The sequence below is a fragment of the Dermacentor andersoni genome, chromosome 4, assembly GCF_023375885.2.
Source record: "Dermacentor andersoni chromosome 4, qqDerAnde1_hic_scaffold, whole genome shotgun sequence".
Lineage (NCBI taxonomy): Eukaryota > Metazoa > Arthropoda > Arachnida > Ixodida > Ixodidae > Dermacentor > Dermacentor andersoni.
This window is the reverse complement of record NC_092817.1, coordinates 107138764-107165803: the sequence shown is the minus strand read 5'-3', so window position 1 is coordinate 107165803 and position 27040 is coordinate 107138764. Positions and strand designations below refer to the sequence as shown.

The 27040-nt window shown below is 46.3% G+C and overlaps 1 protein-coding gene across 2 annotated transcripts in view; it reads left to right on the top strand.

Moving 5' to 3' along the window:
* The window catches only part of LOC126536572 (uncharacterized), a 49851-nt gene extending 22970 nt beyond the window's left edge, over positions 1-26881 (top strand). For both annotated transcript variants that reach the window (XM_050183589.3, XM_050183590.3), the window contains exons 8-12: positions 457-935; positions 4415-4573; positions 15795-16187; positions 20054-20209; positions 20857-26881. In XM_050183589.3, coding sequence (XP_050039546.2) covers positions 457-935; positions 4415-4573; positions 15795-16187; positions 20054-20209; positions 20857-20979 — 1310 coding nt within the window. In that variant the 3' untranslated portion in view covers positions 20980-26881. The remainder of the gene's footprint in view (positions 1-456; positions 936-4414; positions 4574-15794; positions 16188-20053; positions 20210-20856) is intronic.
* Positions 26882-27040: the final 159 nt, after the last annotated feature.

Genomic DNA, 27040 nt, shown 5'->3' with positions numbered 1-27040 from the left:
ATTCCACAAAGGGAATTGTTTTTTTTTTTTTCAAATGTGCTTTTTCCTATTGCCAATCATAAGAAAATTTTGCGGTCTCTCCATGTCAGAAAAATCCATTGGCAACCGTACTTGGATAAAAGGTGGAATTCTAATAACAAAATTTCAACATAACGACCCAAATTGCCGATTTTATCAACTTCATTATATTGAGGCTTAACCATGTAAGTACACAAACATTCTTGTATTCTACTGCCTTCAAAATGCAAATTGAATCCACAACCTTGAGCTCAGCGCAGTGCAATGCCATAGCCACAAGCTACCGTGGTGGGCGAGACATGCCTGGTGCCACGCCATGTGACATAGTACCTCCAAAAGAGAATCGCATTCACAGTCAGTCACTGATTGACCGTGAATAACATCTCCGGCCTTCTTCAGAATGGGCTTGTGATGCTGCTCCTTTCTCCTGGCATTCAGGGCACCACACGAAGCGACGACGCTTGGAAGATGACCTTGTGGGTCCGCATGCGGCGGGCAACGAGCAGCCGGCCCACCACTACGATCTCGGCGCACCCGACTTTCCCCACGGTGGCCCTCCCAGCCACTTAGGCCCGCCTTCCGTCGACCCCTATGCCTCCGTTGCCGTGGCAAGCATGGTCCCACCACACCAGCAGGAGTACCAGCAGCCACAGCCGCAGACACCCCTGCAGGACGGCTGGCCCACACCTGCCGACTACACCTATGCCCAGCCGCCTCCTCCACCGCACACGCCGGTGCCTGACTATGCAGCGGCATACCAGATGCAGCAGCAGCAGCAGCAGGTGGCCATGATGGGTCACCATCCGATGACACCCCTGCACCACCCTCACCTCCAGCAGCAGCTCACGCCTGCCCCCCACCTGGAGGAAGAACACCACCAGCACCACCCGGGACACCACCAGGCAGCAGCGGCACTCGTAAGTCAAGCAGTGCTAGTGTTTGTCTCATGCGTTTTGAGTTGTGCGTTAGGAGTCCAGCAATGGAGTATTACCACCAACTAGCCCAATCTTAAACTGTCTTTAGCAGCAGCTCGTGCTCTGAAATGCAAGCTTGAGTGGCTATATACTATAAAAGCTGGCCTGTTTTGTTGCAGACAGCACAGAATGGATGTAATAAGAGCTAAGGTGCCACAGTGACACACTAGAACTCTCCCTTGGCAGAGTTGGTTTAAAAGGACACTAAAGGCAAGTACTAAGCCGACGTGGACTGTTTAAATACCATTCCAGAAACCTCGCAACGCCCTTTTCGTGCCAAGGGAGGACTTAATTTACGAAAAATTGCATCTGAAGGGTTCAAATACCTTTTTCGAAATTCAAATCTCCCCCCACCCAACCGGGGGTGTGGTGACGTTGCATACGCCATCACCACCTTTTGCTGCCTTCGGTTAGTAAAACAGCCAAGACAGAGTGGTGGATTCGCCGCTGCAGCTGCTTTTTGGTCAAGTGGCGTAGACCGTTCGGGCATCCCGCGACATAACATGGAAGTTGAGTTCTCTGCTACTTGCAGTTTGAGCTAGTTTTGCGAGCCGGCAAAACTATCGCAGCAGTACGCGATAACAAAACTACTCAAACGTGAAAGCATGAGCGGCGCAGAGTGGAACGAAAACGAATCCTTTTGACCGTCCGCGCCATTGTCAAGGGTAATTTCAATTAGTTCCTCTTTCTAAAAACGAAATAGAACTGTACAAGTGGCATTTTATTTCGTCTTATAATACAATACAATGATGTTTTTTGCAATGAGTGGTAGTGTACTAGTAATAGAATTTAACAGGAGTGCTTTCGTCATCGGGCAAGTACTTGAATGTCCCGGGGGAATCTCTAATCTTGTCCTCCATTTATCTCAGTTTCTTGATTATTAAGGCTCTGTTCTCATCAATATTGACGACTCAGAGATTCTCAAGCACTAATCTATCACTTTAGCTTGACTTAATATTAACCTTTAGTGTCCCTTTAATGTACTGTTGTGAGGAAAGTCTGCGCACCAGGAGAGTGCCAAGTGAGGTGCTCGTGTTGGATTGCTCCTCGTTGTTTGACCTGTTCACCATGTGGCGTTTCCTTGCCCCAGTACAATTGGTGCTCGTTACAGTGGACTGTAATAATTCAGCGAGAAATGTCTATTACATCCGAAGGTCGTTCTGTCCAAAATTAGAGCCGAGGTATGTTGTGAAAGGCTGGAAGTTTGCCTATTTGCCACTGTCTAAACGGAAGCCAATTGCAAAAACAGTGAGAACATTGGAATTAAAAGAAATGATAGATAAATGAGTTTATGCAGTAATCGTTAGCGCTGTGGCAATACCAAATAGATTTCTATTTGAATATTGAATATCAAAAAATGTTTCACAAAATTTAATGATTACTAATTTTGGGCAAGAAAGCACAGTGCTGCACATGCTTAGGAGTCTCTTAACATTACAAAACAAGAATGTAGCAAGCTATCAGTAACTTAAGCACATAGGAATCAAGATGCACAGTAGGGTCTACTCTTATTAAAGGGGCCCCCAAACACTTTCCAAGCCGCCATTTTTCACTCACAGGTTGGACAGATAAATGGTTGGAGAGATGGATCCAACAAGAATGGCGGTGATAGGTGTATGCAGTCCGAAGTCATTTGGCCGAGAAATTTCAATATAGTGCATGAAAAAAGTGTACATGCCCTTGGCTCAACTTTAGCGCAGTCTTCTGTCTCCATTTCTCTCACCCGTTGATGTGACCCCTCGCTGCCAGTGGCAAGAGTCTAATGTGCCTATGTAGCAAGAGGTCACGCTCCATGCTTGCCATCCTACATGTTCTGTGTTCATGGACTCCAGTTACTCCGATATGCCGATGACACTGCTACCACTGTAAAAAATTACCTATGTGCATTCTATCAAATTTAATGTTTGCACTACTTGTCGAGCAACCTGAGACTGCATCTTTTCTTCAGTTCAGGTATGATAGTCCAGCTATAGTTCATTGCAGTGCCACGAACAACAAAAAGGGGGTGGCAACAATGATGCTCATAAGCAAAAAGAGAAGCTTTTGTGCTCAGAGGCAACAGGTATGCTGCCATAGCAAAGGTGAAAGACCAGCCAGCACCCCTACCGTGTATTGTGGTTGTAGTGTTTCTTTTCTTTTTTTTATGACTGTGTCTGTTTGCGTTAATATAAACAGCCCAACAAACAAAAATAAGATGATAAATTATCATGTTTTTGCTGCAGTTTGCTCATGTTTATCATGTTTTGCTGCAGCTTTATTCTTAACCAATCGCGAAAGAGCGAATGGTGGCATCGCTGACGCTACTAGTGAGCAGGACTGGGTGATCATGCGATCTGCAGCATTGTAGTGATTTGTTTGCGTGATTAAACTATTAAATATCTTCATATTGGTGCTTTGACCTACACTAAAAGCATCTCTAACCGATAGTCTACGCAACCTGCAAACTGCGGTGGCTTCAAAAGGTGTTCGAGAGCCCCTTTAAAGGGAACATCAAATTACTATGCCAGCACTGATTACAGCACAGTTCCAGTGTATGAAGGTCTGGAAAACATATACGTATTCTTTGCGATAGCCATTATACGGACTCTCCAGGTGCACTTTTTCCATCGGCTTCGCCGTGGTGTTCCGTACAAAGTCCAAGGGCGATAACACCTTCGCTACACACCGTATGCTGTACGAGCTAGTGAAAGCGCTCAAGGGAAGCCGACAACCGCGGCTCAATGTGGCACACGCAAGGGCGGAACGCTGAGAGGAAATGCGCCGTCTTCCACTGCACAAAAGGTCATTGGGGCATGGATGGGAGGGATGGGGGGGGTGGAGCTGTTCTCCGACAGCAACCGCGTATTTTGTGGAACACTCACCATGGGACATGAAGCAGCTCTCTGAAGGCTGTCACGTCAGTTGCTAAGCTGCGTGTTGCAGAAGCCAAAGAGTCTTTTGTTTTATTCAAGTTTCATCGCATGCATGGCCGTTTAGCACTTTCATGAGCCGTAAAGCCATCTTCTTATTTCCATGTTAACAATTGTGCACCTCATTAGGCGTATACTGCCGTAAATGGCAGTAAAGTATGTAATGAAGTAATGGATAGAAAAGAGTAATTTCAGCTCTCCTTTCAACTTCGTTTTATAAAGAGAGGTTCAAGTATATATATGCTATATCCACAGATATATCCGCCGAGACATCGACTGACCCAGCAGCAGCCAGGCAGCCACGCGAAACCGAGGAAAGCAGGCAAAGAAAGCTTCGCTTTAACACAGTGTTGCAAAGATACAGCAAAATTATGTGGGCTCTAAATTGGGTAACTGAAAGCCTCTTTGAACACAAGATGAACATAAAAGGTTATGGTTCGTTATTTGTTGCTGTTTCCCTATTCATAGTCACTTGCACATTCCGTGAGAAATGGGTGGTGTTATTCGGTGCAGTTTCCAACGCTCCAGCCAGACCAACTGCAGTCTGAATACCCAGTTCATCCAGCCACACCTGTGCCAACACCTCAGTCACCTCCGGCAGCCATGATGCCTCCCACAGCCCAGATGGGACCACCTCCGACACCACAGATGATGCACCCACCCACGCCGCAGGTGTGTTACGTCATTGTATGTTAATTGTGCTGAAATTGTGACTAACACCTACTGTGTGTGAATACCCCTTATTATGTCATTGTGGTGACTGAAATAGGTTATGCAGTCACTTATAACCACATTCAAGTGCCACGAAAATTCCATTGTTATAACCGAGTTGCATGAAAAAAAGCAATATAGGGGAATGGCAGAGCTGTTGTGAGAAAACTATAATGGCCGGGAGATCAGTGCCTCTCCCCACCACTTTCCTCAGTCCGGCTGCTGATTGGGTTGATTCGTGTAACTTCGTTTCCTGTGTGCTCCGATTGCGAGTAACAAGCCAAGGCTGCCTGTGCTCAAGAATGGCACTGCTATAACTGCAAGAGGGGTCATGGGTGGCAGGTGACATGCGAGCTTCGCCGGGGAATCACTTTCGTGGCTCTAAAAGGAGCCTTTTAAGAAATCCGAGAAGGTTGCCGCGGCAGCCTTTGAGCTTGAGAAATCGAGAAGAAACACTGGGGCGAGATCACCGCAAGCATGTCCCCACATACTTCTCACTGGCTTGCACGAGAAAACCCCACGTCTGTCAGCCTTGCTTGCTTTACACGAAGCTTGCCAACATCTGCGCCAAGGCATCCATGTGCTCCACGTAGTGCAGCGGAAGGCCTCTTGCGAAAGGAAAGTTCAGGCATCATTTCGGCGGTGGGAGATTCGCAGGATTCATATAAGTCACTGCTGCCTCGGAGAAAGCATGCTTTCCTAAAGCAGTTTTGCGCTATACAAGCACTTACTTCGGACCACGCACCAAAGGTAAGCTGCACGGCCATCAGTAGATTGGTCTTCAGGTCTGGTTGCTCCCTGCTTGTCCGTGTGGCCATGTCCACCAAGACAACTAGCTTGTTCAGGATGTGCCGATGATACATGACCTTAAAATTGGCGATCACGGTGGCATCCATTGGCGGCAAGCCTGCCGTCGTGTTGGGTGGCAGGAAAAAAACTACTTCCACGCTTGAGAGCTTAGGCAGGGATTGGTGGGTATTACAATTATCTAGGATGAGCGCCACCTTCCTCTTAATTTGCTCGGTACGTTGATCACGAAAAAGTTCTTGCGTCATCCATGCCTTGCGGATGTGACAATCTTACTGGTATCCTGGCAGCATTGTGGAAGCAGCAGGGACATTTTGATTTCCCAATGACAAATGAGGGGCACTCTCTCTCCCATCCATGTTGGCGCACAATAACACAGTGACGCACAGCTGGCTGTTTTTGCCGCCCTTACGCGTCTCCTCTTTGAGTGCATGCGTCTTGGACGGCAACATCTCGAAGAAGAGTCCTGTTTTGTCGCCATTATATACGTCGGTGTAAACATAGTTGTTGAGGATGCGGGGCAGCGTTTCGTCCACCCACTTCTGCTTCGCCTCCACGTCACATGAAGCTCCCTCGCCAGTGATGGCTTTGTAAACAATGCCATGCGTCTCTTTGAAGCACTGTACCCAGCTGCCACCTGGCTTGAAGTCCACATTGTTGATGAGTAGGGCAAACTGGTTTACCTTTGTGGCCAGAATTGACCCACTGAAAGGCAAGTTCATGGCATGGGCACTGAGCAACCACTCGTAGAGGGACTCTTCCACCTCCTTGTAGGTGCTTTGTCGAACTTTTCTGCTGAGCGGTTGATTGTCTACACTGTTGGTTGCGATAGTCCGTACTTCTTCACGAAATCATACACTTCCTAACCGTCTTTGTAGTCCTTCATGATACTGCACTTTGTTTTCAAATCTGTAGCAGTGTGCTTTCTTCTCACCGACAACGTCGCGCATTGTCGATGATCAGCGGGTGGATCAGCCATCTTACATTTCGGCGGTGAGTCAAACGATATGCAGGAACCACTTGGCCAGGAATGACTTCGATGCAACCAACAAAGACGAGCACGAGCTACCTAATTCGTTGGCAGAACTGCACACAGGGAGAGGCCATCGAGCAGTCTGGGAGCAGCACTGTCAGAACAGTTGGCGCGGTCCATTCGTGTTTCAGAGTGTGGCACTGCTTAAAGGGACCCTGGAACGGTTTTGACGATTTTCTACAAACGTACTGAGTCGTTAGAGTAGGTCCTTCTGATCATTAATTGACGCATATAAGTGCTCCGCGTATAGAATGTAATTTATTATAAGGTTTTAAAAATGCACATCGCTGCTGATCGCAGCACACTGCTCGGCGGAATTTTCAGCCGCCCCTACCCATATGACGGAAATCACCCATATGACGTCAGTGGGGCGAGCTATCCGATTGGCTGACCAGGGCGCGTGATGGATAATTTTTCCAACTTTACAGTAAACAAATGATGTTCGTAATAGTTGGAATGTTAGTTAACTTGTTTCTGTAAAAAGAAAGTAACATAAAGAGAATGCACAAGAACAATTTTTCAGTACACTTAAGCACTTCCGGCACACAGCAAGTGTCGTCTGCTTGCGTTACAACGTGCTCCGTCTTCGACGAGAGCTCTGCCATCAGTGAAGGTCTGTCTTTTCGCGAGTGCTTTGATTCAACTTTGTTGCGTTGTGGACTGCAAACGCAGCAACTGGCAATATATCAAGCTGCGACATCGTGTCCCTCTGCAAGCCAGTAGACGAGCGGACTGGCTGCAGCGCACTGGACAGCCGCTATTCGATGGGCGCCGCAATTTGCGCGATTGCGACCGTCACTTTACACCGGAAGATTACTAACGCAATAGCGTTTCGCGAGTCCGGCATTAGGGTAAACGCAAGCGCAAAGGGACAGGGCCTGGCCGTGTACCCTTGGGTGTCGTTTCATGGGATGAAAAGAAGCACAAATGTGAATGGTCTGCACGGTGCAGCCACCTGGTGGCATAGAGCTCAACCAGACACAGTAGCAGTAACAAAATGTATTCTTCTTTGCTGCTGGTGTAAATTTTTCGCAGGAATGTAGTCGTTAAAACGTTGTTTTTGTAAGTGTTTTACACTTGGTTAGAGCAATATTAGCTCTTTCTTTCGCTGGTTAAGCTCTGCGCCAACGGGTGGCTGGACCGTGGAGACCGATCAGGCAGCTCACGTACGTCTACGCTAAAGTTCCTTCATCAGCTTGAGTTTATGCCTCCACCGTTCCATCGAAATGCCCAGTTCTCCTGTGGTTACCGGAATACCAGACACATCTGGCGCTGCAACAACATGCTCGCAGCGCACGCTGCTTCGATAGCTCTCGCTTGGGGTCGACGGTCAAGTGGCTAGCGGAGCGGTTTCGTGCGGGCGGGCTCCAAAACAACCGGAAATGGACGATGTGACGTCGCATCGTGACGCAGAACCAGTGAAGGCGGAGCTTAGCCGCGATCGCTCAGCAAACGAGTTGAGGAGGAAAAGCATGGCTAGGGAGGAGGGTAACTTGTAATCGCTTGTAGCTCCATTAATATGTGAAGCTTCATTTAAATTGTGGTGCGAATGTTCTACTTGAGCTGTACCCTACGCGTCTACAAAATTTGTCCGAACCGTCTCAGGGGCCCTTTAAAGAGAAGCTGAAGAGTCTGTCGAATTCAATAAGACGCTCATATACGGATGTGGGAACCTTATAAACCATGCAGGTAAAATTTTAGGGGGGATTTTACACTTCGGAGTGACGCAATCGTCTGTTAAAATTGCACTGTAGCTCCGCCCCCCGTCGAGTGCCGCGCGCTGCTGCTAACGCTGGCGATGCGAGTGGAGACCGGAAACCGCGGCGTAGTGACGTCAGCACTGGTGTTCTGTTCCTTCGCAGTCTCCGCGACCGTGCCTGACCGGGCTTATTTCTGCGGGCGTGCCATCCTAATCTGCTTCGCTCGACCCTACATTCCTTTGTTTGTGTGTATATAGGAGTGGTAGTTGATGTGCGCAGCATCAATTGAACTTGTAGGCCGATCATGCCGGCGTTAGTTCTGTGCAGCCTATGCTTGCACGAACACCAGCGGCGGCGACAATGTTCTGATGTTCCATTAGTTCCTGCAAAACAAGAAGCTTTCAGCTAAGTGGGAGGCTGCTGTTAAGCGAAACAACTTCAAGCGCTCAAGAATAACAGTGTTGTGCTCTGACCACTTCCATTACGATTACTACCAGAGTTCATCAATAATGCGTGCTTTGGGTTCTCCTTCGTGTTAGCATGCTGAACGGAAGGTGCATGTTTATCTCCCACCCTTGACGCAGGTTCCATCGCCAAGCGCCGCAAATTTTTTATTCGCACGTGTGTTGTGAAACAGCCTGCATGCAGCTACCACAACGCAGTGCAAGCGTAAAGTTTGCATGTGTTGGAAAGCCTGCTCACGCCAGGACTCTGTGCTACCCCTCCTCTCGCACACATAGAGAAACCGACCATCTCGCATAGCTGACGGAATTCGCCGGTTACGAGTAGTGTGCGGATGGAGCGCTGATGAAGGTTCTATACTACACGTGCTACAACAGCCGGTAAAGTTTTCCCGCATTTAAACCGTCTGTGTAGATTGCCGACAGCTTTGGGGCAGCGCACAAATGCTGAAGATCGCATCACCGCTTACGTTCTACGAGGAGGCATGCAGGAACATAGTGCTACAGTTGCTTGCCCGGAAACGTACTCACTGGAACGCTGAATGCAGCTTAGCAAAAAACATACTCGCAAAAGACTATTTCCAACACAAGGAGATGCTAACACTTCGCCTTCGCGTGGGAAGCAGTGCTTGCAGCAGCATCTTTTGCTTCTTGGAGAGGCCGGCTCTTCGCAATCGGCTCATACATGTAGGGAGTAAAGTATAAACCTCTTACAAGTGATCTTGCACGTGACAGCGACAGCGTGACGAGCGAGGCGATGGCTGTCGCGTTCACTCGTCGCCTGCAAGCCGAACTCCACGCGAGCGACGGCTTTGAGCGACGACTTCCCGGTATGAAGGCAGCAATATACGCGCCGAAACTAGCGTGACGCATGCTTTATCAATTTAAGTTGATGTATTTTACTGAAAAAGGAGCATAAAATATTTCTGAAGGTCTTGCACTAGGTTCTTGTTCTTGCACATGTAAAATTCGATAGTTTGCTCGTTCCGTGCGACAAACAGTAGTATTTGAGTTATGTACATCCAGTTCCGGCTTCGCACTATTGGCTAGTCGCTCATAGCACTTCCGGGTGACGAGCTACGAGTTCTAGATTTCTAGAAACGAGCAATGGAGCGACAACACCGAGCGATCTGTTCAAGCGACGGCCCGTTCTGTCGCTCGAAGCCGTCGCCCGTCACCGTCACGCGCAAAATCGCTCTCGTGGAGTTTGGACTTAATGCCGAACTCCTCAGAGAAACGCAAGCTCTCGAAATTTTCCATGACCGTCTCAGCAAAACAGCACCAAACTACCTTGCACCGTGCTTCGTGTGTAGCGGCAGCAGTCGGTCCGGACGAACACCATTGTTGATGTCACGAGGCGCCCGACCAATCACAGGCGGAAACGAGGCGCGCGAGCTGGGCGCGTCTGCTGCTGCACTTTTCGTTGAAATAAAATATGTTTGCGCTTTCTTTCGCTCAATTTCCATGCGATATCCGAATTCATGGGGTTGAAAACCACGACGTACTGCTCTTTACTCATTTTTTCTGGAAAAGCTTTCAGCTTCCCTTTAAAGCTATGGGCGCAGCCAATTCGTGTTCATAGGGCTAGAAGGGTGAAGGGAGAGAGGTATGCGAGTCTGGCGATGCGGAGAAGGCTGGAAAACAGGTTCTATTGTATGACTGCGCGGCGGCCGTTGGGGCGGCTGGCGAGGGCGGAGCAGCTTGAATGTTTTTTTCTTTTATTTATTTATTTATTTATTTACAGTACCCTCAGGGCCCAGAAGGCCGTTACAGAGGGAGCGGGTACAATAATAAAAAAAAAATACATGTTCAAACAATTATTAGTAATTAGGTGATAAACTCAAAACAAAATCAGTATTGCAGTCTTGAAAGATGATGCCTCCTCGATGCAGGCGATGGAGGGGGGAAGGCGGTTCCACTCGGCACTGGTTTTCGGCAGAAATGAGTCGGAGAAAACATTTGTGCGACAGAAAGGAATGAACACTTTAAACCGATGATCAAGACGCGACGACATGTACGAAGGCTCTGAAATGAAGTCTTGTTTAAGCGAGCTGTTTTGGTAAGATTTTTTGAAAAAGGCAGACGGGAAATCTTTCTTTGAATGTGCAAGTTAATAAGGCCAAGGTTTGACTTCATTAAAGTAACGCTAGATGTGCGGGAATAATTAGAAAGGATGAAACGTGCTGACCTATTCTGAACTGACTCAATGGTATCTGCTAGTGTTTTTTGACCAGGGTCCCAGACAGATGACGCGTACTCTAGCTTCGGTCTAATTAGTGTTTTGTAGAGCAGTAACTTCAAATGAGGATTCAAGGATTTTGCATTCCATTACCTTTTGGCATGGACCCAGCAGCCAGACTTCATTGTTATAAGCGATAGTGTGGCATTGGGACATTGTGGTAAACGGGTTATTTCACCATAGAGAACATACCAAAGTTGACCCTATAGCAGCTTCTCATTGTTATAACCGACATATAGTTAAAACCTGTATCATAATAATGGTTCTGACTGTACTGCAGTGAAACCTGGTTAAACTGTACCCGCTTAAACAGTAGTTTCGTTTTAAAAGCAGTAAAGTCAAATATGCAACTCGGCACCCATTTTTGTATCCGCATAAACCATACCAGTTTATTGCATACGTATCGGTTAGCACGTAGTGTTTTCACTTTTTGTCGCACAATCACGGCTGTGCGTTGTCCCCATTGGGTGGCCTGGCAGAACAACAAGCCTCAGAGGTCGGAACAGCGGCCTCCAAGTGCCCTATGCGTTTGTGCATGAAGCCACATCAACATCATCTCGGTGCCGCACCAGAGAGTTCTGTGGCCGTGGCTGTGGCGTCGCGCAAGCTAGGACTCGCGTCATGCCGAAGCTCTGATAAAAACATCGGGTGCTGAGCATAGAAGAAAAATTGGACATTGCTTGTGCTATCGAACGTGGCACGAATAAATCGGCACTGGTACGCGACGGGGATCTACGATTGACTACGGTGTGTGGCTTTTGGAATGTGAAGAAGTTACTCAGCAGCGCTGCTGTGACCGCAAAGAGATATCGGCTCTGAGGTTCGACTTTTCCCCATCATTGCCTCTGTTGTTGCCTAAGTGTCACCTAACAACAGTGATAAGGACGACACTGAAAGCGACAGCATGGTTGATTCAGGCCTGACAGTGGCAGAAGCTGCGCGTTACGTCAGCCTCACAAATGCAATCGTCGCGACAAGAACAGCACCCGGCAATTAAAAAAGTGCCCCGTGACTTGAGCACTACCACGCCTGTGCACAGAGAATATGCAGCGCAAATGAGGAGTCTGCCAGGCAAGTGTTTGCCTAGAAGAGGGGACTGGCTGAAAAGCTGCGAGCCAGCTTTGAGTTTGAGGCTGCTGTCGTCGCTGCTAGGGCGCCGTGGCATGAAATGAAAATAAGGCTTTTGTCGCGCGAAGTGAATACATGTAAATACTGTACGTTTTTGACCTCTCATCGCACTCTGAGTTCCGTTCTTGACAGGTAAGCGGGCGATCTCATGCTATTTCGTTTAAGCAGTACTACCATACTTTTTCTGAGCTCCGGCCAACTACGGTTTGACAAGGTTTCACTTTACATACAAAATGTTCCTGGGTTTGACAATCGCTGTGCATGTTTTAGAGTTTGTAATATTGATGAGCAATTAATTGATTAATAGTATCCTGCAACACGATTAATCTTCATCGATGTTAACCTTTAATCTAATCAACTTAATCGATTTGATGTGTTCAATTAATTGTTTTCTAGAGTTTGACCAGAGGGGCGCAGAAATTTTAAAATTTTACTAGAATGGCGGAGCACGAGCAGTGAGGGTGCGGCTGTGGCAGAGTGACTGTCGACTGCTTTTACGAGTTCCAAGTGATGCCAAGCCAAGGCGTTCCAATCTCTTCTCCCACACCACTCATGCCACCATGCTGCCCGAAGCCGGAGGCTTGAAATGTCCTCGCACTTTAAGGCATAGTATTGGAAACTCCAGTATCCATTACTTGTGCTGGCAACACTGTCGTAATAGACACAGAAGGCTACAACATCCAGGCTCACGGTGGCTCTTTCACTTAGTGCTGCGCTCACGCATTTATCCTTCATGGCGTTGAATCGAGGTGTTTCATTGAAGCCAAAAGGGCCCTTGCTGCCGATTGCCTTATTTTGATTGGTCTCAGGGATTCTAGCGACTAAACCGTGAAAATCGTTCTGCTGTGCGTACCAATGTCCAGCCTGCCCAGCGAGCTGTATCAGATTATTTTTTTTTAAGTGCGAAGAGTCTTTCGAGTGATACGGAGATTTAAAAAAGGGAGAAGGCGTTTGTGTGTAGCAGGCCTCCGAAAGGTGCAAGCACTTGTTCGCGGCATGGCTCCACTGGTACAGGTATAATACTCTACTATTTTCGACCTTCATAGGCAAATTCGCACTGCGACTCGTGTTGTAGTATATCACACATGGCATCTTGCAAAATATAGGCAGTAACGTCTGTCTTGCTTTCAGAAGCCAAATACGGATATTCTGCACTGAGGCTAAAAACTGTTACGTTACCTGATCAGTGTGTCTTGGGATAAAAACAAATGAAAGTTCCGTTTGCGAGTCGGGGCTGCACCTTTCTTTTTATATTTAGCTTACACGGCTGATAAGGTTATCTGTGTCCGATGACTGGTGCTTGTTTAGGCTTGCAGTATGCAGTGTTCGAGCTTGCAAACACAGCAGACACCCACTGCCCGTAGGAATTCTCAGACTAGTGAAACGCGAGAATCAATAACAACCAATCGGACCAAGTTGTGCTTCTTCCAACAGGTTTCCAAAATTTAGTGAGAGTTCTCTTTTGGGCAAAGTCACTTGTATTAGTGTGAATGCATGACTTCGAAATGAACTGAACCATTTGTAATGGAATTTAGGTGTGTGTACAGTGTCGGAAGGCAAACTAACAGCGTTATATGCGCAGGTCGAACACTCAAAAGCTGGAACCTGTTTGCTGTTGCTTCTAAATTTCTTGCGAGCAAATAAACTGACAACTCAACACGTTGAATGAGAAAACAGCACCTTCTGCTTGCACCGCTAAACTAACACATGCTATGAAAACAATATGTTGCCTCACGGCATAACAAGTGTCGTGATCAACTTCAGATTATCATTTTCTGGTGGTAAATGGCTGCAGCAGCCATGTTTCGATGGGGTCGAAATGCGTCAAAAATGCCTGTGTACCATGCGTTGGGTGCATGTTAAAGAACCCCAGGTGGTCAAAATAAATCTGCAGTCACCCACTATGGCATGCCTCATAATCCTATCGTGGTTTTGATGAGTAAAACCTCAGAATTTAATTTTAACGGCTGTAAATGTAGTACAATGTACTTCCATTAATTCGACCCTAATGAGACCGAGGAAAACGATAGAATAATCCGGTGCGGCGAAATAAACAGGATGCAGAAGAAATGTGTGAACATATTGCTGATTCATTTGGCAGTATTTGGCGATTTCTAACATGCCCCTGAATCAAATGCACGCCAACTTTCTATGTATCCAAAGTAGAAAACTAGCGTAGAGATTGCATTAAAGCTCATAAACAAATTAGAAATGTAATGCGCTTCTGGTTTTTTCCAAAAAAAAAAGGAAAAAATGGGCACGGGTGTAATAAGTGTTGCACGGTAGAGGTCGATTGCCTAAAGTCAGCTTCGCCGCACGGTATGCTAAAGTCAGCTTTGTCGCAGTACACATGTGTTATGCAGCAAAGCATACGAACGCCGCGAACACGGGTTGTGGCCCAGTTAAAAAAAAGATGCCATGCATTACAATGGGGTAAATGCCCTAATTGGACATTGTGAGCTACCATTACTCCTTGAAACTCTTTCCCAGGGCAAAGTGAAAACGGGCGTTTTCGACGGTATACTTTTTTTTTTAATGTGTGTTCAACATATTCACTGTCTCCTATGATCTGCCAAGACAACCGCTGCCAGTAACGGGGTCGTTATTGGAGTCGTCACCATAGGGGTCAGGCTTGTGCGTGCTGACTGGCAAATGCCAATTTTAGGATTGAAATAATGAAAGTTTGCACCTATAGAAATTCATCAGCGATGGCCAGGACCTTCAGTCAAGATCATGTTAACCGAAAAATTGAATAGACCAGAATCGGATCACAGAAGTCTATTTATTAGTGTTTCAGCACAGATTATTCAAAGAATCACACGGAGACATGAACGGAACAGTCTAGCGTAACAAAAAGGCGCAAAGCGTTCTCGTGTTGTTCCTCTACGGCTCCCGGTAATGACTGTGGCGATGTGAATTCTGTTGCTTTGTTTCAGTTGGACACTAGTGCCGTTTTCGCTCATTTGCTTTGCGTAATTATAGAGCTTCATGCACTTAGATAACCCGCCGTGGTTGCTCAGTGGCTATGGTGTTGGGCTGCTGAGCACGAGGTCGCGGGATCGAATCCCGGCCATGGCGGCCGCATTTCGATGGGGGCGAAATGCGAAAACACCCGTGTGCTTAGATTTAGGTGCACGTTAAAGAACCCCAGGTGGTCAAAATTTCCGGAGTCCTCCACTACGGCGTGCCTCATAATCAGAAAGTGGTTTTGGCACGTAAAACCCCAAATATTATTATTATTATCATGCACTTAGATAGTTTGAATGAAAGGCCAACTGCAAGGAAATTTTACTATTTCCAAGTTGATCATAGGATATTCTATTGAAGCAATCTCAGCAGCCACTAAGCAGACAATGCAAGCATCTGGTGATTAGCAGCTATGATGCAAGTCCCAGCACGTCGCCTTCGAGCTATTTCAGCCTGCTGCAGGCAGCCGTGGGCGCCACAAAATCTCGGAAGTCTTGCCGAGGAGCTGTGCATTCTAGGTTATGCGCGACTTCCAGTGAGTGGTAATGTAGCCATTTAAAAAGAAGTCTTTATCAAGAATGCCTTTTTTTGCAAGCTTTTCGTGATGCTTCTACTCCTATTTCGAAAGTAAAATTTTGCATGGAGACTCCTTTATATCTAGACTGTCTCAAACTAGGCTTCCTACGTGGTCCCAAATTTCATTTCAGTTCCCCATTTAACTGATGCGTAGCCAGATATGGCCAAAATGACGAGACTTTGATGTCACTAAATCATGCATACGGCTTGCCAGAAACAAGGCACAAGCACGAATTAACAAGTTCTTACTGTATTTTTCCCACTATTCCAGATGCAGCATCAACAGGAGGAGACTCCGAGCATGGAACCCTTGGCGCCACCATCCGAGTTTGACGCCCTGGTGGCCTCGGGTCCAGCGCTGCATGGCTTTGGGGGACCCATGGAGTCAACATCAGCTGAGCAGCATCACTTAGAGGAGCCAGAGCCCGAGTCAGAGCCACAGATGGAGCCACATGCGTCGACGGAAGACCAGCAGCAGCAGCAGCAACAGGAGCAGCAGCAGCAGCAGCAGCAGGACCGGTTGATGGAGCAGGAGCAACAGCAGCAGGACCAGTTGACAGAGCAGCAGCAGCAGGACCAGTTGACAGAGCAGCAGCAGCAGGACCAGTTGGCCCAGCTGGACGACGACGATGAGGACTATGGGCCTCCCGCGTCTGTCGGACCAGTGAGTACAGTGCGGGGAGCACGATTTGTGACGAGTCACTTTCTGGGTGACTTTCAGTGTGCACTGGTTAGTTAAATCGGTGAAAGCAGATGTGATGAAACCGATGACGCGCTGCCCATCCGCATAGCCCGGAATGCTTCAGTATGCTGAAATGAAAGTAATCCGCAAGCGCTATCGTTCCATAATATGGCCACGATCTGGCTACTGGGCGAGCATCTTACTGCAACGATATTGCTGCAGCGGTAGGCTGTGGTATTAGTCAGTCAGCATGGACAATGCTCTGCAGCTTTTTTCTACTGTACTAGTAAGAATGCACCTTCTTTCTGCCAATTTAGTGCAATTGTGGCAAAATATGCCACATTTGCAGCGGGTGTATTTCAATCTTGTTGCTTTTGTTTCACCAGCAAGGCATGTGCTCCTGCAATCCATAGACAGAAGGGAGGGATACAGTGAAGTCTAGATAATTTAATCTTTGTTTATTTGAAAATTCAATCAATTCGTAAATTTTTTGCAGTCCTGTAATATTCAATGCGAATAAGACTTGATAATTCGTCATTTCCAGTTGTGCTTTTCTTTTTCTGGTTTTTCCCTAGCAGCACTTGTGTTGTCACGTTTTCTCCACTGCTGGGGGGTATTCTGCAAGTATCCACCTAGCGGACATCTCCACTTCGTCTGCTGCCAAAGCGTGGATTGGCTGGGAGCGCTTGTCTCCTTCTGTTGCGCACCCAAGCCCAGCCAATGAGAACTTCAGCAGCAGACGAAATGGACATGTCCACTAGGTGGACATTTACAGAATGCCCGCTCTAGTGTGTTGTGTGCACCCATGGTATGATTGCTACGCTTTCAGACCACATGAAAAATCTTGGCCACATCCATGTTTCTGCTAATCTACAAAGATCGTGGTGAGAGTGACGGACTAGGCCGACTAGGCTTCGCCAACTAGAACGTAGAAGTAGATGTGTAGACACTGTTTGGCAGCATAGTTACCGACATAGTAGGCAGTGGTGGAGGCATCCTAGTCCACTTGATCACGCGCTTTAGCGATAATCATTGTATCCATAATGTCATCTGCAGCTTTGTTGAGTGTAGTGGTGGCAACTGAGATTACTGGGCATGGTTAGCATGCTGGAGATTACAGTGAACTACCCTACCAAGCAATCCTGCATGGATTGCTTCTAGTAGTCCTGCCACACGCATAATAAACGTCGCATACTTGTGTCGCACAGTTCTGGCCTTATTTTTCTGAATTTTTAAATTCTTTTCGGGTAATTACAAAATCTGCTTAACTTGAAGATTTTTTTGTGGTCTGGCAGACTTCGAATTAACAAGGTTTCACTGTGTGTTTTAGAACTACAGAATGTTGTCTGGCATCATTCTCGCAACTTCTCCATTGGTCAACATCATGACATGTCAGCATTGCTTCCTCTTGGCCAGCTATTATTACAACTGCTGCAGTTTGTACAAGTTTTTACCTGTAGTTGGAGTTATTTGGTAGTGGAGGTATTTGAATTAAACTTCAGAGTAATAGGCTTTGACGGTCTCTCAACTGGCTTAGATTTGTCGAGACTCTGCAATAGCAGTGTCCGGTGTTGCAAGTTGCACACTAGACACTGCTGTAATGCAATGCTGTAATGTTGCACAAGTTTTCTTAAGTGCAGTGGTACTGCCGTGGAATTGTGCTCCAATGCAATCACATTTGTCTTAATCTTATGTACAGTACAGCCTCGATAATTTGAAATTTTTTAACCCAAATTGATGAATAGTTTGAACTTCTTTGTTGGTCCTGGAAAAGTGCTATGCATTAAAATATAGGAAAGCTTCTGCAAATCCGAACTCCAAAAACCACGCAACGGTTACTCGAAAAAAATTCTCATTCCCACGGCCCGTTTTTCAGACAAACCCGAGCAAGAGATGAAGGTTTGATGCGTTGCTAGCTACCGCAATGTTGCGTGCGTAACAAATGACAGGGAAATGACAGGTGGGATCGCATTGGAGCAAGCAGACTGGCCTGTGCTCTCCTTTCCCATCTGGCTTATGTAGCAGGAAGGAGCCCTCAGTGTGCATTATGACATTACGCCATGCTCTCTGACGCCGTCTCAGTCCCTTCTCCAAGTGTGTGCTCGATCGCGTTACTGCACACCACGTGCTCACCCAAGCCTGCCTCCCCTTCCTAGCACGCCCTCGGTCAGGTCACCTCAACATTGGGCACGCGGGAAGATGGTGCGCACCAAGCCACCATCCTTCTCGATTCACCCCTGCACGTTTTTCCTTGCATCCACAGCAAACGGCATGCTGGGCGTGATCTTATTGCGCTTGGAGTTCATAGAGGAACCTAGACTTTTGGTGCATGTTGCCCGCTGATGGAGGAAAGATAAGGCTCTTTCACTGTGAGCCCAGTGATGGTTTTGGTTTTGGGCACTGAACCGCACAATTGATCGAGCGCTAAATTTAAAAGGGTTCTCCCTAGTTTGAGCTCTTTATTCTTTATTTATTCTTTATTCAGACATATCCCCACTTTGCCCGAAAGCATTACAGCAGGGTGGTTACAAACATGAAAAGAATACATCTTGATTCACACTGCACACCTGTCCACATGACAGTCGATTCCACTGAGCGATAGTTTTATTAGCTCAGTTTAGCTCAGCTCAGTAGTAGATAGTTTATAGCTCCATTTTATTCGAATGGATTTCAGGTCCCCTGGGAGTTAAAACTAACAAGATTCGACTGTATTAGTGCGTCTACTGCCAATGCACCAATGTTGGAGGGGCTATGTGCGCTGCACCGAGTTGCTTAAACTGAAGAACTTCACCTTTACGTGCGCATTATGTGACATTAAGATCAAATCATTCCAGAATGATTAGAGAGCATGCGCAAGAGTTGCGTGCATCAATAAAGCAAGTAATCTTGCCTGTGTGAGCTATCCATCAATGTCACTTGTTTGCTGCACTCATCCAGACGGGTGGCCAATGTCTGCGCGTGCATTGTGAGGTAGGCGCAAGACCGGGAAAGTTTTGTGTGGCATGGGGTGTACTGCAGCAGCCGTCTTCAGATGCAGACACTGTAACCTGCATTTCCCAAGCCGATACTATGTCGTGACATCACGACACAGTATGTGGTCACATGGGACTGGACGTTGTAACGAGTCTGGTAGTGTGCTGTGATGTCACAAATCAAAATCTTGGAAACAAAACCGAAACTGGCTGCAGAAAACCTATTAGTATAATAAATTATTATTGGCACTTTGAGGTTTGTCAAAATTTTTTTTCTTTTTGAGAATTTAGAAGTGCTGGACTCATTTAATGCAAGAAATCAATATAGTAAAAAATATTCTGTCAGTATCTCCTTAATGTGGCTGCCATTTGTGAGGGTTAAATGTGAGCCTTGTTGCCAGTGATGATTAATTTCCAAATCCATTCCTTTTGCTGTTTATCACTTGCTCTTATGCCAGTGTGGCACATCTTATTTTCAAGACTGGCCTATTCTGCCTGATTGATAAAAAATGCAGAATTGGAGGAACTAACAAAATTTGTTGCTGTGCTAGTAAATGAATACTGGTAAGCGCAGTTTCAAGACTGGACCGTCCCATCTTGAAACTGCGCTTACCAGTATTCATTTATTGGACTTGTTACTATACAGCCACTGGTTTGTCTGTTAGGTATGCCCATTTATGCCACTGCCATGTTGAGTAACAGCATCAACACATTCTATGCATTAAGCAATCTGATTTATTTCCACCAAGAAACACAATGTTAAATTAGGGGGCTGTTGGCATCTTGCTGGCATCAGTGCAGGTTGTGCCGTCCAGCCCATGCCGTGCTTGTCAAGATATCCCAAGGCTGACACGTCTTGCCCCCCTTTTCTTGCAGGCCGAGGAGCAGCTGGCTGACGAGACGTACGAACAGTTTGAGGAGCGGATACTGAACAAGCGCACAGTACACATGCTGCACATGATCCGGACGCCCCTCGAAGCGGGCCGCCAAGTGCGCTTCAGCGACATTGCACGAGGCAGCAATCGCAAACAGGTAAGTGCGAGCCGCCTCCTTTTAAGTTTTGCCACCCCATGGGCCGCACCTGGGAGATGCACGCATTGGCCAGATGTGTACAAGCAGGTGCATTAGAAGTGTGGTTGTACCCAGTTAACCTAAAATTGGCTTATTCAGACCTATTCTCTGTTCCCATTACAGAAGCACATAAGTCAGTGGAAAAAAAAACTGCAGTTTGGACACACAGAGACCTGTGATTATTAATTTTGTTGTTTTCTGAATCGTCGATCTTCTGTTTACTTAAAATGCGCATTTAAACTTGCTTTGTAGCCTTATAATCAAATGTACTCCTGGCCATGTGTGATATGCAAGGTATGCCCAAAAGTGCAACTGATGAAACTGTTGTCATTCACAGAAAAACTATTGACACTGTATGACTGGGTAATGGCAGAAGCTGTTTGTTGTCTTGGCACTCGCACACTGAATGAATCCTCTCTTTTTCTTCATTATTGTATCATTTCTGAGAGTTTCTCTTGTGGAAAAGGAGCTGTGTAGTTTGAGCGCACGTGGAGCCTGGGATGGGATTGTGGATTGGGAGGCTATTGGATGCTGTAGTACATTCCCGTTGTTTTCGCCCGTTCAGGGTGCTGAATTGGAGCCGCTATGCCTGTTATTATTTGTTGCAGGTTGCGCAGAAGTTCTACACCTTCCTTGTGCTGAAGAAGCAGCAGGCTGTCGAGCTTCGGCAAGAGAGCGCCTTCGCCGAGCTCTACATTGAGAAAGGACCCAAGTTTGAGCAGTCGCTCTAGCCCACCTCCACGACCATCTCTTCTCACTCCCTTCCCCTCAGCCATCGAGGCAGCACCTCCTCCTCTCCCATGAACACCACTGTTATCACCGTTGCACCCTTTTTGTAAACGAGCATGCACGGACACACAGACTCTGCCTTGTGCAAGACGCTCCACCCTCATTCGCCTCGTTCGTGGTTCTCAAGTAGCCGCCGCCACTCGCGACCCCCAGCAAGTCACCACCGTCATGTGCGCGAAACGACGCCAGTGCAACCCCCGATGTGGACTCCTCCTCCCGCCGTCTCCAGCCCCCTCGGGGAGGAAAAACGCACCGAGAATTCGCGCACGGTCTGCCGCAGTGTCCCGGAGTGCGCGTGCCAGCTTTGGTTTAGACCAAGAGCTCTTGACTCGGCCCTCCTTCAAGGTCGACGATGGCCGTCGGCACTGTGAGAGCACGCGCGACATGCAACCTGGCAGAAACAAACAAACACCCAGGCGGGAAACTTTTGGTTGGTGCACGTGTCTTTTCCTTCCTTCTTTTCATCTCGTCTTCGTGTTTGCCACCGCTAAAATTTTCTACTTGCCGAACTTTTGCGCTCGTTTTGCTAAATGGTGCAAGTGGGGATGAAAAAAGAAAGAGAGAGAGGGCCTGTAACAAATAATGTGTGGTTTGTGTGAAAAAATGCCTGCCACCTGCTTTCTGCTGTGAGGGAAAAGCTGGAATCCACGGAGTCCACCATTTTTTTCAGCGGTGTTGGTTCTTGGATTCTCGATGATGGTATTGCGTTATTGTGGGAGAAGTAAGATTGGGTTTGCCCTCTCCACCTTCCGTTGCCTCACAACAATGCAAGCGTGTCATTGTCTGAGTGCTCATATCTGGTAATTGGCTTTCGCTGCAACCTCTCTTGCTAACGTTTAAAAATGCAGTCTTTGCTGGTAGACACCGGTGTGTGCATTCGGAAAATCTTTGAACAGACGAGTCGTTGAAGAAAAGAAAGTGACATTTTCTGTGATTGCATGCCGCACGGCTTTTGCTTGCCCAAGGCTTTGAGAAATAATGCCGGGCTTGTGTGGGCGTTCTGGCGCACACGGCAGGGTTCAAGGGAAGAAAAACGAAAAAAACAAACAAACGAAGATGGATGTGGGACCACTTGTCAATCAAAGCATTTCTGCTTCCACATCTCTCTGCACCAGGCCTATCCACCAGATCATTGCTTGTCTATACCCTCACTTTTTGCTGTACATGACTTGCAAATTCTTAATTGGGGAGCGTGGGGTCTTCTTTTGGAAGGTCGGACATTTGCATCAACCTTTTTGTTTGTTTCGTTGTGCTTGGTTCATGCTGTTGCACATGCCTGTTTTTTTTATTGCATGTCGTTGCTGCTTCATCGTGGAATTTGTATACTGTCCTGCCTTGGCTATGACCTGCTGCAAGGCGGATGGCTTGATTTTCAGACCTTCTCACGCAGCCAGTGTGCCCTCTGTTGTCCTGTGCCTATTTTGTACAGTCTGCATTTGGGAGAGTAGATTTTTGGGCTAGTCATAGCACTGGATTGACATGAACAAGAAAGATGACAGGAGGAGCACACGTGCTCTCGTCTTTCTTGTTCGTGTCAATCCAGCGCTATGACTTCACTTGCTGCATTTGGGGTTTTCTTAGTCACTTTCAGTGATTGGGCAGTACAGACGTGCCGTACATCTTAGCTTGACAGCTTATCACTAATATGCCACGCCCGCTTACAGTTACCATAGCTGCCATTGCCAAGCCAGCCCTGCTGCTTGCAATGTAGGTTTTAATGCGCGAGTTATACTGGGGAAAAAAAAAATAAGATACAAAAAGAGGGTAATAAAAAAGCTTGTGTAGTGCAACCTTAACTTTGAAATGAAAGACCAAGCAATACAATCCTCATTAAAGCGTGCCAGTTAATTAGCACCGTGGTTGAACCTTGCATCAGCAGTACTGATTAGCTTGAGCGCCCATATAGGCTGGCTGATGACTGGGATGGTAGACATAACAATAAGCGGTAGTGCTGTGCTAAAACAGTTCATTATCAGTGGTGGTCCGATTGTGCCAGTGCGATGGATTCCCATCTGCCCAAGCCAAACAACTATGGCTTGTGCGTGGGCTTTTTTTTTTTTTGAGCACAACAAAAGTGCACAAATGTTGTCCGATTATCATCTTTGCTTTCTTTCCAATTCATAATTCTAGGAGTTTTATCTAGCATTCTAGGTTCACTTAAGGTTTATTTTTAGTAAATGTTTATTGTATGTGAACTGGGCCCAATGGGGTGAACTGCATTGCTGTTAGAGTAAGCCACAGTGTCCGAGAACACTGGCAGCCTGTTAAAGCAGACTTCGAATAACTTTCGTGGCCGCAAGTTATGTTTTTGGACATTTTCTTTTTTTTCGTACCTGGTGTTCATATTTTGCTGTCTGAAAGCTATGTCAAATTCTGTTGTTGCATTCTTTTCTTTGCGAGGAATTGTACCTCACAGTGTATTAGAGCCTTTGGACTATCACTGATGTGCAACTAATCTGTCATTAGCTACAACTTGTCTGCTGTCAGCATTCTATTTTGTGTGTCCACTGTCGACATTTTACTTTACTGCGTTTGTGGAGCATATCATTCTGCCCATTCTTTTTGTTTGAATTTTTCTAAGGCACTCGGGATCGTTCTCAGTGAAGTAGGTCTTACTATTTGACCTTGGAATCGTGAAAAGTTCTCATTGTTTAGGGCTACTTTTGTTTTTGTGAAGAGTTTTGCAGCAAGCAGCTGTTTTAAATCAAAATGAAAATGTTTTTGCACCAGCATTCAAAGTGCTTCGCAATGGCACCTCTGTCAACAAAGCAACTATATTTGGTCTAGTCGCACACATGCTTTGTTTATCTCTTTATATGCATACATACTTTTGTTCCATGTTTTGGTGTAAGAAGTCAACACAAATGGTGGCCCGTGTCGAGGGTGCAGAGTTGTGTCTTGCGTTTGGCTTTTTGAGAATTCTTTTGCACGAGACTATGCAAGCTGAATGTAAACTACATCTTTTCCATTGTAACTTCAGCATCGCTAAGGTGAGCTCCCACATCGTTCTTACGACTCGCCCCCCCGACTTTGCAGAAGTGCAAGGATTCTCATAATCATGTGGCATGTGGAAATTGGGAGAAGTCGCGAAGGGCTCTTCGTTGTGCTTTGCACAGGTCTGCATCGTCTTTAAAACCTTGTGTCGGGGTATACTTTGTACGCCCATGCTTTTTCACCCATGCCTCTTGTATATTGCAAGCATCTACTACGCATGTATATTTGCAGGTTGATAATGCAAGGATGTTATTGTCTTAACTCACGCGACACCTCATTGTGCAGAGCTTGCCAGGATAAAATGTTAAGGCGTGAATGTAGTGAGTGAGGGTGGTACATTCTCGAAAGAATTTGAGAGGGCATGTCTTTGCAGGGTATTGTGCGATGGCGCTGTTGGCTGTGTAGTGTGTGATACTTGATTGAGTGTTGGTTGCCTCTGTTTACGAATCATTCTCTTGAAGAGGCATAGGACCTTCAGTTGTGTTGGAGAGGCTTCTAATAACTTTTGTTCGTTAAACAAATTGTATGAGACATCAGAATCTCTTCTTAAATTAGAGGTGCAAGAGAGCAAGCAGGCATCTCCAGCAGCGCCCAGTAACCATACCGAGTATCCAAAATGTCATCTTTGTCCGTTAAGAGCTTACTGGAATGTTTATCACTAGTGCACGCTGCATCGAACCATTGGCTCAGTGTATCTGTGGTTCTGATTGAATTGAATTGAGTGCTGCTGACTGAAGTGATGTCATCAGCAAGACGTTGTATTGGAGCTGAAATGGGGAGCACCACCATTGCAATTGTTCGCAGTGGACAGACTGGTCTATGACTGTTGAAAAGCGTTGATGTTTTTTTCTCGCACGCTTTGTAATCGTGTGCATCTTGGCACTGGAGCGCTGTCATTTGTCCTGGTGGGGGCATTACGACAACTCTGGTTTTATTGTAGCCTTCTCTCGTGTTGTTTACGATTGGTGGCACGATTTATTTTCGGGTGTGTGTGTCTTTTGAACGAGCACCAGTGTGTGGTCAGCCTGTGCTGATCTGATCTGTGACGGGTTTACACTTGTGATGTACAATATCGAGATCATAGTTGTAAGAAGGCCGTATATGTGTGTGCGTCTGGATTTTCATTGAGCGTTGCATCTCAATTTGGCGAGATCTTTTCAAAGACTCCACTGTTGCAAACTTCTATTCCAGAGCAACTGTGCTCTTTTTTGTAATTGCATGGGCGATTCAGTGGAGAATGGACCTGTCAGGTTTAGGGTTTGCTTATCGATGTCTTTTTTTAAAGGAACTGTTGAAACCATTTGTCTTGTAGTGCTGATGTGCTCCGAGATTGAACACTGCATCGATTGAAATGTTTTTTCATATGACAGCATGTTGAGCATAAACATTGTAGAGGAAGCAGGAGAGATCATTTCAGTGTGGTTGATGCACTTGTAGACTGACGCAAGTTACCAGTGCAATGTCTACAATTTCCATTGTTAAGCTTAAAGAAAAATTCCTGTTGTTGCCATATGCATTGCAGTCAATGCTTCATGTCAGGCTCTTCCATTTGCATTAGAACATGTAAGTTGGGGTGCCTAGATGCGAAGGCTTTCCTCGCTTTATGTTGGAGTATGCAGATAATGGAACTTTCGTGCGACGTTGAGGCAGCCAAAATTTGTAAAGGGAAAAAGACGACTAATGGCTAAGGGATTACAGGTATAAAATATTAATGATGGCTACCAAAATGGCTTAGTGGTAGCAGAAATCTGGTTTTCACTGCAATCTGCATGTTTGTGTATGCTGGCAGATTCTCTTACTCTGTCGTCATACAGGCCGTTGAACAAGAGTGGACTGATAATTGCTACAAGTGTGGGGGGATGTAGTTGGACAAACCTGTAAACTGTTCAGGACGAAGTGACGCAAAAATATTTTTTTTCTCATGAGTAACTGTTTCTAGTTGGAAAATATCAGTTCTTAATTTTTTATAAAATTATTTTAAGTTGTAGCACAAGATGTGCATGGTGCTTCATTCTTCAGTTCATTTAATTGTGTGATGCTGTGAAAGTATTGTCATCTCTGCTCCCCAAGAAGGAGGGTGTTTTTGTCGCCCTGCGGAGCACTTCGCTCGTGGTGAAACATTTTCGGTACTCTGTAGATGTGTGCTTGCTTCTGTATCGTTTCATTTTTTTTCAAAATCAAAATGATGTTACGCTTCTGTGTTAACATGTCGCCAAAACTGTCGAGAGTAGGCGGACCTTGATGTGTTGAGGCTCGAAGCAGCGAGAAGGGAAGTCTCATCATTGAGGCGTACAGGTGAGAGGGTCATTTCCAGACAGACCAGGCACTCTTCGTTACTCATCGTGGCAGCGGTCATGGGCTGTCAATTGTACATTTGAGAAAGTGGCGGCACGGTTTATGTGTGCCTGCCACCTCCGTCATGATTGAAGGCAGGATGAGTCCAGTGTAAATAATTCATAAAAAGCACACACACCAGATATCAAGAAGGGCTTGGTCACGGCAACGTGCAACTCTCAGCAGCCAACTCTTATTGTGATGAGTCTGATTGTTAGGACAAGCTTACTTCTGAGAGGTGGGTTTAAGAAAAAAATTAATAGAAAAAAAGATGGTGCTCGTGCTGTTACTTTACAATACCCTCGCTCTTCCCGCAGCTGAGACTTGCACGTTGCCCCCCCAAAAATGTACATGCGCCTTTCTTTTTGTTGTTGAAAAGCATAGTTGTGTTGCCAACTTCAGCGAAAAAATCCTTGCATTCATTGTCTAAAAGAAAACAAAGCAGATTAGTGTAATCATATTGTTTTCTTCTTTTTGTATGAAATAAAGAAATATATTGTGAATATGCCATCCACACTTCTTGTACTGGTTGTGCTTTATTTGTGTGGTCTGTTGTTAAACTACAACATTGACCACACTAGAGTAAATGTCTGCTGTCACGAGGAAGTGAGTCGTATTGCAAGTAGTGTGACATATGGGAACACGCAGGAAATGATGAAGCAACAGGCAAGACGA